Raw genomic sequence first — 11,548 nt, 5'->3', positions numbered from 1 at the left:
GCATTTCTATAAGGATGACAAAATGTTAATTAATCCTACATTTCATTGGTACGAAATTCCACAAACCATGTTCCTTGGATGACCATTTAATCAAGGAATTGCTCCTTGGATGGGCCATCCAATGATCAAAAAATCTGTGGTAATTGAAGTTCAAATCTAATCCATCATCAAATCAAAAAAGGATAAGTCCCCATCTATCATTCCTCTAGAGTGAACTGTAATAGCTTTTCATTGATTGCAAATGCTAACATCCACTAAATTAGCAAATAACTGGGTCACGATAGGAACCTGATACAATGCATGAATTTTCTCCAATAGGCCAAAACAAACTGGAATCACCATTGACTGATGATCTGCTCCATTACTGATGATCTGTTCCATTATTGAACTTAGTCTTAGAATTGTAAGGACATTATGCTTGTCCATATGACTAGAATGTGATTTCGTTGCGTGAATCTTCTACCTAAACCATTACTCCAACTGCTACAAACTCACTCTCCCTCTTCCTAGGTGTCCTCATTCCTGACTTTATTAAACTGCTGCTTCATGGCTCCACCCCCCCAGCTGCTTTTGTAGTTCTCACTCTTTGTGCAACTAGGGAGGCAAAGCTTCTTCGAGCAACTGTTGTTTGGAAATCGAAAGGGTTGAGGCATATGCAATCAGTTAGGAGGCATTTTGTTCAGACTATTATGGATCATGGTGTGTTTCAGATTCTCAGTCAACCTGTTCAAAAATTTGGATGGACTACTCAATGCTCAACAAAGATATCTGCCAGCTTTTCATCATAGGGGTAGCCACGTTACAGGAAAAATTTACAATCTCATCTGAATGCATAAAATAAATTAAATAAATAAATAAGACTAACAGAAACTGAGAAACAAAACAACCAGACCAAAGCACCAATTTCCATAACACAGCCCATCAAAAATCTCATTTAAAAATTCACAGCAAAAAAACCAAAATAAATAAAAATGGAGAGAGAGAGAGAGAGAGAGAGAGAGAGAGAGAGAGAGAGAAGCAAAGCAGCAGCTAAAAACGAGCATCATTTCTACCGTACTCTCCCACCCACCATAGAGGAGAAAACAAATAAAAAAATGGAAATAGAAAAAAAACCCAAAAAAACCAACCTGATGTTTTTAAAGCTTAGATTTCTCAAAGAGGAAAGGAATTTTCGTGACATTTTCTCCTCAACTCTGCTCTGTTCTGTGGGATTTTGCTATCACACTCTCTCTCTCTCTCTCTCTCTCTCTCTCTCTCTCTCTCTCTCTCAATCCTAACCAAACAGTGTTGCGATCGGCCTTGTTCCTGCCCAAGCACGACAACTGAAATATTCAGGATTTAGGTGTCATGAGGAAGACGATAGGTCAGGCAGGATTGCAAAATGAGGTTTGCGAGAGATGAGGTTTGCAGGAAGACATACCTGTGAGGGACCGTCTCGAGAGATGTTTCGCTGTTTGGGTGGGGCACACCGATATATAGATGGAGATGAATGGGATTACATGCTCTCGCGGACCACCCTCCCTTCCATCCTATCCTCGAGAGGCGAAAAAAATCTCGCCCGGATCGCTGAGATTTCCAAGCGAATCCCCGATCTTTGAAACGTGAAATCGCTATTTACATCGCACGCCGTCATTCTCTCAGTCAAACGCGCGAAATGGTAATTATTACCCATTTCGCAGTGATTTCCCTCTTCTCGCTGAAACAAACAGGCCCTTAGGTTTGTTTTGCTTTTGTCCATTTGCGTGAGTCGTCCAACACTTTTATAGCTGCTTGAGAAGTTTCCTATGATGCGGCCATCTTGAAATTTAGATATGAAAGAACATAGCCGATAAAACACATACACGATGGTGGGCCTATAGAGCTTTCCAGCATGTACCAATACCTAGTGCTACGGCCCCGGATTGGATACTGACAAGTTAAGTAGCTAGACTAGCTAATGAAGTGACGTCACCAAGTTCTGTGTGCCCCACCATGATGCATGTTTTGTATCCATACCATCCATCCATTTGGAGAGATCATATTAGTGGGTGGTCCAAAGAATGAGGTAGATCCAAGGCTAGGGTGGGCCCCACCACAGAAAACAGTGGGGAGAGTGATGCCCACCGTTGAAACATTCCAAAGGTCCACCATGATGTTTATTTGAGATCTAACCTATTCATGGGTTAATGAAGACATGAAAGAAGGGAAAACATAAATATTAGCTTGATCGACGACTTTTGTGGCCCTTAGAACTTTTTAATGATGGACGTCACTCTCCCCACTATTTTTTGTGGTGGCTCCTCTCGAGCTTTGGATCTGACTCATTCTTTGGATCACCCCCTGATATGATCTCTCTAAATGAATTGACAGTGTGGATACAAAATATACATCATGGTAGGGCCCATAAAACTTAGTGATGTGACTTCATGTAAGACCCTAACTCGTGTGTGCACGCCATTCCTTTAGGTCTCGTGGTCCTACTGGTCGAATCCCGGAGACTCACGACCTACGGATAGTGTTTGCGGTCATCCTCAAGTTCGGTCACATTGACCCGGCTCGGATCGACCCGAAACCTATGCCATTGCGTCCGCATTGGCATCGCGGTTCCAACGCTGCGTCTCGTGCGTGAATCCGACGTGTACATCACAAGTTATGGGCCATGCTCGATATGGACCATTGATGTTGATTGGTGGACCCCACCATGGCCATGCACATTTTTTCATGTGATGATGTCATGCCTAAGCTTAGATTTTCTAGAAAGCCTATAACCCTATGAACATTGGTTGTATCTCCCTAGCCCTCATGATTGTTTTCTCTACCCTAGGTGAGAGAAAACAATCATTACTCCACTTAAAATCTCTCTCTCTCTCTCTCTCTCTCTCTCTCTCTCTCTCTTTCCCTCTCATTTCTCTCTCACTCTCTCTTCTCTTCTCTTGCTAGCAACCCTAAACCGTCCCACCCTCACCATTTTCTCCAGCCCCTTCTCCCTTTAATCCCCTCCAATCCAACTTTCTCTAGCCATCTCCACCTTAGAATTCTCTTCATTGGAGTTTCTAGATCATGGTGGTGTAGATTGAAAGCTTGATCCTTAGGTGAGTGTGCATGTATTTTACAAATTTCAGATTTTCTTTATCTCTTAATTGATCTTCATCTTTCTTTCATGTTGGAGCTTGTGGGGCCCATCAAATGATGGTGGTGGCCCCAAGACTCCATGGATGTGGCTCATAACCCATCCTACATTGCATTCATGTTTCATGCAAGGGGCCATTCTCCATGGACCCCTTCATGGCTTCTTCTTTATTTGATCAGGGATCTTTGGGTCATCTAGACCCTTGATCCTTGGTGGAGATTGCATCTCCACCATAGATCTCAAGTAGAAGTCCTATGATTATGTAGATCTTGTATATCTAGTGATAGTGGAATGTGTATGCATGTGTGATAAGGGAAAGGGCCTCAATGTGGCGGAAACCCTTCCCTTGTGGCCGAATCCTTATTTTTCTTTGATGATAACTTTCTAATCATGAGTGCGTGGCCCACCTTGTCGACCAAAAATATCCAGACCATCCATGGAGGGTGGACGTCCATGACAGCCCACCCTTGGACGTTGTAGCCCCCTAATCGACCTATATGGGGTACATGCAAGGGGTATTTTGTAATGGGAAGGGTCTGAATGTTTGTGGAGCCCACTGGGGTGGTCCATACCATGATTTTCTTGGATTAAATATCCTTTTAAATAGTGTTTATATTTATTTATTTTCAATTATAAGTTGCTGTCCAGAACTGTCTGGACAAATTTTTGGGTTATCTTAAGGGTAGATTTTTGGACATTTTTTGGGGTGTTTGGTCCCATGTAATATATGTTTCTTGAAGGTGTAGACCCCACCTATAAGCACGCCAAAATTCAGCCCCAACTGACCCCATTTGGTCATCCAAAAGAGTGGGCCAAGATGGTTGGACTGTTGCTGTCCCCTTTGTTATTTCAGAACTTTTGGGCCCAGCCTATTGGGCTTTGTGTATGATTAATTGGGGACCCATTTCTGATGTTCTATGGCCCATTGGGGCCATGATTGTGAGGCCCATTGAGCTGGACCAGCGGTCCATGTAGGACGTCCAGCATAGGGCTAGCCGTCCCAGCGTGCAGGCCCACCATGATGTATGTTTCATCCATTTCGTTCTTCCATTGGTGTGGCCCATGTGGGAGGGTCCACCCTTGCTGGACGTCCCCTGTGGGGCCCACCTTAATGTATGTGGAGCCCACTTTGATGCATGTATGGCCCAGGCTGTCCAGGCCTTGGACCGCCCACCATAAGGACGCCCACTGTTTTGGGCTGTTGCTGGACCTATTGTCTAGCAGCATGCCCACTTGATTTTCTGTGATGTACACCATCTCCATCTAGTGGGCCCCCCTGTGAGTGTTGTTGGCCATCATGAGATAATTTTCCACATGGTTTGACCCATTTCTGGACTTCAGCAGGCCCAAGAAGTTGGGCGAGCTGAAATTCCAACAATAGGCCTCAAATGTACATTACTTGAGGCTGAAAATTTTATTGAATGTGGGGCCCACTGTAAGTGCTATGGTTTTATGCTCCTTTGGTTGTCAAATTTTGTGGTGCCAAAACATCAATCTATGTCTTGTGTAGCTTATTGGTATATATGATCAAGACATTGCATCACCTCTCTAAATATTTTGCTTCAAGTCAAGAACGAAGAACTACTTCAAACCATTTTAAGAAATGCAAGTACAAGCTACAGCGAAAGAAGTGATCTTGTTCAAGACCCAAGTCAAGTGTAATTCAAGCTACAAGAAGTACAACTCAAGATTAAGTGTAGTTCAAGCTCTAGAAGATCTCAAGCTCAATGTTACATCAAGGAGAGAGATCTTAAGCTTCACAATCTTCAAAGGTCAACTATCATCTGAAGAAATGAAGTCTCAATGTTCATACCTCACGTTCAAGATATGATTGACCTTAGTTTGACCTTAGGGTAGGTCATTTTGTATATATAATTCAAATTGAATTACTTTACGTGCATTTGGACTGTTCTAAGACTAGTCCTGAACTTTATTCGACTAGTCCTAGCTCTGGCTTGACCAGTCCAAGAAATTTCAAGATCAGTCCTAAGTTGTTGCAAATTTTCAGAATTTTTTGGTTGAGCTACGACCAGTCCTGGACTCTGTTCGATCGGTCGTGTGAACAGTGCACGACTCGTCCTACGACTAGTCCTGGACCTACGACTCAAATTCCAGCAACTGTTCCTGGTTTCTTACGACTAGTCGTGGGTGTGTCACAACTAGTCATGGAGGGCTCACAACCGGTCGTGGACACCCTACTACCGGTCGTGAAACAATTTTATCCGATCGTGCTTAAAATTTCAAAAATCTGTTCGGACTACAAGCAATCGTAGATGAGATTTCTGCAACTATAAATAGAACACGAATTTCAGAGTTTTATATCGAATTTCAAGTAAAATCAAGGTATCACTCTGAGATAAGTTTGTGTTCATTTTTAGGCTACATTGTGCATATTTAATATTCTCTTTTGTTAGCTTTATTAATTTAATTTTGTTTCTATATTTCAATCTGAATTGAAAAGATGAATTGTTGTATTCCTTCTTCTTGGAATCAAAATCAAATATAGCTAGCCTAACTAGTTTAATTTAAAATCAATTATAACCTAGAACCATTTCAAAGTGAGTATTGGACATTGAACTTCCACATTCGAACTTCTACTCCGATTGGTTCTTCCGGGCTGCTACAAAAGGAGAAATCCAGGTATTTTACTGTATTATAAATTTCCTTCATTTTGGTTTTTGTTTGAGATTAAGCCAGAAAAATCTTAATCTAGTGGTTATCTGAGGAGAACCAGGAAAACTCAGAAGTGGGGTTTTTAAATTGTGTAAGCCCATTGAAAGACACAATTGTAAAGGTTTTAGGTGAACCTGTGAAACCTATTTTCATAGTGAACGCTGATATGCCTTGTGTGAGGATATTAGGAGTGGAGTAGAAAGTTGTGTGGCTGTTGTTTAACAGTTGGTGTACACATAGGCGAACCACTATAACTCTTTATATTTTGTGAATGTATGATTTATATTTCCTATCTTTTATCATTCAAGTTTGTGGAATGTATGTGTGGATGTGAATGTTGTAATATTTACATTTCAAGCACTATGGGGAATGTTGTGATAATTTAGATTTAAATTCTTACAAATTATTTCAATTCCTTGCTATTTATTTATTCCTCTTCGGTTTGAGTTTTTGATACGAAGAACGTTCTAGAAATAAGGTTGTCCTTCCATAAACCCTTAGTTTTTATGGTGTAAGGTTGTCCTTAGAATAACATTTGTATCAACCTCTCAATACTTATTTATTGAGGTTGCCTTTCATTTCAGCATTGTGAATTGATTTCTTTTATTTGGCTATCTCATTATTTAATTCCGCTGTTATTATTTTAAATTTAGCATTGTCCTATTCACCCCCCCTCTAGGACATATAGCTTGGCCTTTTCAAGTGGTATCAAAGCCTAATAGCTCGTTCTAATTCTTTATATTTGGATTTATTTCCTGAGCTAATCGATCTAAGCTATTGATAAGATGTCAAATTTTGATAGCCTCTCAGTCACTAGGCCTCCACCATTTGATGGCTTCAATTATGCCTATTGGAAAGCCAGGATAAGGATTTTCTTTAAATCTATGGATGAGAGTGTGTGACAAGCCACAGTGACTGAATGGAACCCCCTACCACTGAAGTGATGGTATTGATGGTTGAAAATCAATAAAAGTTTCACCATATTTCAGTTGGACCACAGTTCAGAAAAGTGAAAGTAGTGCCAATGCAAAAGCACTAATTGCAATCACTTGTGCAATATCACCGGATGAGTTCAAAAGAGTTATATCATGTGATACTGCAAAGAAAGCTTGGGATATTTTAGAAATGACACACGAGGGTACTTCAATTGTCAAGAAATCTAAAGTCCAACTCCTCACAACCAAATTTGAGGAAATTCATATGGAAGAAAATGAAATGTTTATGGACTTTTATACAAGATTAAATGACATTGTAAACTCTATGTGGGGTCTTGGCGATAAAATCTCAGAAAGTAAAGTGTGTGCAAAGATACTATGCTTACTTCCTGAACGGTTCAATTCTAAGGTAACCGCGATCCAGGAACTTTGTGATACGGACAATATGAGGGTAGAGGAACTAGTTGGTTCTTTACAAACATATGAGTTAAACTTTAAAGCTCCTAAAGGTAAATCTATCGCTATTAAATCTTCTAAATATATTTCTCAAGAAAATTCTGAAGACGATATGACTCTTTTAGCGAAAGTTCTACAAGATTTTCAAAAGTAAAAAGAGGGTTGACTTTCAAAAATCAAATGATAAGAAAAGATCTAAAACCAAAATTTAAAAATCTTTAAAAGATAGTCAATGTTACAACTGCCAAGAATATCGGCATTTAGCAAACAAGTGTCCTAAAAAGGACAAACCCAAAAAGAAGAGTATGTTGGCTACTTGGGATAAATCATCTGATTCTGAAGCCTCTTCTGAATCAGAAGATTCTGAAACTGAGTCGGGTAGTGAAGTTAAAGCCTTTATGACTCTAGCCAAATTCACTTTTTCAGATAACAATGATTCAACAAGTGAAGAAAATCTGAACAGTGATTGTGAAAATGAAGAAGATTTTCAAGATGCTTACAATACCCTATACAAGAAAAGTTGTAAAATTGCCGTAAAACAAAAACTTCAAAAAGAAAAGTTTTTAAAACTTAAAGAAAATTTTGAATCACTTGTTTTAGAAAAATCCTACACTTCAGATTGTTTTGAAAAATCAAAATACGATTTAGATTTCAAAACTTCCCTGATTGAAAATCTAAAATCTGAAAATGAAAAACTAATACTTGAAGTCTCTTATCTTTTGAGTTTAAAGGATACATGGAGATATGCCTAAGGTGATCCAAAGTTAGAAAAACTTTTGTCTGGATCAAAAAAAATGTGGTGACCAATCTGGTTTGGGCTATGATAAAAGTGTTCCTCCTAAACAGAAGAATACATTTCCTAAGTTTGTGAAAGGAGAATCTTCAAACTTAAAAGGAAATAGTTCTAATCAAAAGTTTTCTAAAAATGTTAAAACTTTTCAATCTTTCAAACTTAAAAGTAATTATATCAACTATAAAAATCAGAATAAAAACCCTTTGGCTAAACAGATAGTTGATTTGCTTAAAGAGCTCTTAAAATCTAACTCAGTGGGTCATTCTTATAACAATTACAAATACAAGAAGACCAACTATACTCCTAAACCCAAAACAGTTATGAAATGAGTTCCTAAGGTTACCTACTTAGTTGCCCACACTGCTTTTAAAGCTACAAGCCATTCAAAGTGGTACCTAGATAGTGGATGCTCAAGGCATATGACTGGTGATAAAGGTCTATTCACTGATCTCAAAGACATGACTGATGGGTCAATCACATTCGGCGATGATAGCAATTGCAAGATTATTGGCCAAGGTACAGTTCAACTTTATAATCTCCCTTTATTTAAAAATGTTGTATACATTGAAGGATTAAAACACAATATGTTAAGCATATCTCAAATATGCGATAACAATCATAGTGTAAGATTTTCTAACCAAGGTTGTGAAATTCTAAATAATAAGGGTTCAGTAATATTAACTGGTCGTAGAACTTCTGAAAACTGCTATATTGTTAGTGAATCCAGCTCATCTAGTCAAACGTGTTACATGGTCCACACCGATGAGATTGATTTGTGGCATAAACGTCTTGAACATGTACACTATCATAATTTGTATAGACTGAGCAAAAGAGAACTAATAAGAAGTCTACCTAAATTACAAAAAATAGACAAAATATGTGGTAAATGCCAGATTGACAAACAAACTAGGAGCTCTTACAAGAAGGTGAACTCCAATGTCACATCAAGACCACTCGAGCTTCTCCATATGGATTTAATAGGACCAACCAGGACAGAGAGTCGATGTGACAAAAAATACATACTGGTGATCGTTGATGATTATACCAGATTCACTTGGGTAGCTTTCTTAAGGGATAAATCAGAAACCCTTGATGAAGTAAAACAAAGTTCTCAAACGGATCCAAACGGAAAAATGTTCTCAAGTCTGTAAGATCCGTAGTGATCATGGATCTAAATTTGAGAATAGCAGTTTTGAGAAATTCTGTAGTGATCAGGGAATATCGCATGAATTCTCTGCGCCCAAAACTCCACAACAAAATGGAATTGTAGAAAGAAAAAATAGAGTGCTTCAAGAAATGGCTAATGTAATGTTGAATAGTATGAAGCTATCTAAAAATATTTGGGCTGAAGCCGTAAATACTGCATGCTATATAATCAACTGGGTCTATACGAGAAAGTCAAACTGTAAGACAAGTTATGAGATGTGGTTCCATAAGAAGCCTACTATCAAATACTTTCGAGTTTTTGACAGCAAGTGCTATATTTTACGTGACCGTGAAAATTTGAAAAAGTTTGACACTAAAAGTGATGAAGGGATATTTTTCGGTTACTCTTTAAACAGTTGCGCATATCGCGTACTGAACAAAAAGACCGGTGTTATTCAGGAATCTATTAATGTAGTCATAAACGGTCACTTGAATACACCTACCTCAAGTTCAGATAATGATGAAGTTCTTTTAATTAACAAACCAGATACTTCATCAAGTCAAAACAATTCTAAATTGAGGACTGTTAAAGATCATCCAACCAATCAGATTCTTGGAAACCCTCTCACTGGTATGTACACTCGTAAACAACTTGAAGATATATGTAATTACGTATGCTTTATATCCCAAACGGAGCTGGCAAACGTAAAAGAAGCTCTTACTGACGAAAACTGGATAGTTGCGATGCAAGAAGAGCTTAACCAATTTGTGAGAAATGATTTTGGTATCTTGTTCCTGGACCTAAAGATAAATATATTCTCACCCCGAAAACCATTGAATTCTGTTCAGAAACCGTCCTCGTCGCCCTTCTCTCAGCTCTTAATCCGTCATTCCTATGAGCTGTCTTCTTATGCCCCTGGTAGAAAGAAGGCAACGTCATATGCCCTACAACTGAGTGGCTGGGGCCGTAATAAAGAGTAATGTTGAGGTCATCGTAGCAAACGCCCTTGTCCTTGTTTTCGTTCCTGAGCTTGAGGTCGAAAGTAACGGTGGTATTGACGGGCGGTATTACGACGGAGAGGTTAGAGATGGCGGTTTTGTTGAGGGCAGGGACGTAAAATTTCTCAATTGAGAGGGTAGGTTTGGAAGGGCGGAGGCTGAGCCACATGAAGAGGGCGGTGAGGCCGAGTGTGAACTGGAATCCTATACTCCAGCGGCAGCAGTCGCTGGATATACACATGTTCGAGAAGGTGGTTTTGAGAGAAAACCGGATAGTGGTTTTAGGGAGGGCGGTTTTGCAGAAGGGTAGAAAGGGGAAGGGAGGATAAAAAGGGTAGGGGAGTGTGTATGTAGGTGTGTTGGTACGGAGAAGAAGCTCTATGGAAGTTGGGAAGAAAGCGCGGCTATGAGATGCCGTTTACGCCCTGTCTTTTTACGAAAATGGCGGGATTGTCCTTTGAGCGGAACGAACGCGTACTAAGTAACTCAGTACGCTGCAGCGGAGGAGAAATCGGATTGTGTACTTGACTTACTCATTACGCTTTTACCGTACCAAGTAAACTCAGTTGGGCCCACTTTGAATGTACGTGGTTTAACCACTCCGTCCATCCATTTTTTTCAGCTCATTTTAGACGCTGGGCCAAAAGTTGAAGCATGTCAAAAGCTCAAGTGGACCATACCACAGGAACAGTGGGAATAATGATTTTGACCGTGGAAACCTTTGTAATGCCCACAGTGATCTTTAGGGGGCGTTTGGCTCATGGTATCAGGTGTGATAGAATTGCATTTGGTCCCGTGCCAATTCCACTCAATATTTGAGAAGAATGGAAAAGCTTGGAATTATATAGATGGAATTGCGTTGGGTCCCGTGTTTATTCCACTCAATGTTAGAAAGTTGTGTAGGTCCCACCATGATGTGTGGGCTATATCCACACCGTCTACCCATTTTTCAAGATCATTTTAGAGCATGGCCCAAAAAGTCAGGTAGATCTAAAGCTCAAGTGGACCCACCATAGAAAGCAGTGGGGATTGAATACCTACGTTGAAAACTTCTTTGGGGCCACATAAGTTTTGGATCTACCTCATTTTTAGGCCAATGCCATAAAATGAGGTTACAAAACAGATGAATTGGTTTGGATATAACATGTGTGTTATTCTCAATAGCTTCAAATAATGGTGGGTATATCCATTCAATGTACCACGGTATTACAAACATAGCATGGAATTAAGCTTAGCCCATGGTGCTGGGGGACAATCCATAAGGAGCGGATTGGATACTGAGCACTTAAGTAGCTAAAAAGCTATTGAAGTGATGTGGCAAAACGCCATTGGTTAGATACCAATGGTATGTTCCCTTGGTATAAATGCTACTCTGTTAGATCCGTTAATGAATCCTTCTCATTTTCCGCCATGCACCCACTCGGCCACGAAAATCGG

At 39.7% G+C, this 11,548-nt stretch overlaps 1 protein-coding gene across 1 annotated transcript; it reads right to left on the bottom strand.

Annotated features, from left to right (window-relative positions):
* Nucleotides 1–228: 228 nt before the first annotated feature.
* Nucleotides 229–10,352, bottom strand: LOC131220099 (protein NDR1-like). The gene is made up of 2 exons (XM_058215068.1): nt 9,936–10,352; nt 229–372 (listed from the first exon to the last, which is right to left on the bottom strand). Exons 1-2 carry the CDS (start codon nt 10,350–10,352, stop codon nt 229–231), a joined length of 561 nt encoding a protein of 186 aa, XP_058071051.1.
* Between the last annotated feature and the right edge of the window lie 1,196 nt (nt 10,353–11,548).

The sequence above is a fragment of the Magnolia sinica genome, chromosome 12, assembly GCF_029962835.1.
Source record: "Magnolia sinica isolate HGM2019 chromosome 12, MsV1, whole genome shotgun sequence".
Lineage (NCBI taxonomy): Eukaryota > Viridiplantae > Streptophyta > Magnoliopsida > Magnoliales > Magnoliaceae > Magnolia > Magnolia sinica.
Note: the sequence above shows the minus strand (reverse complement) of the source record. Positions and strands in the feature narration are given on the sequence as shown.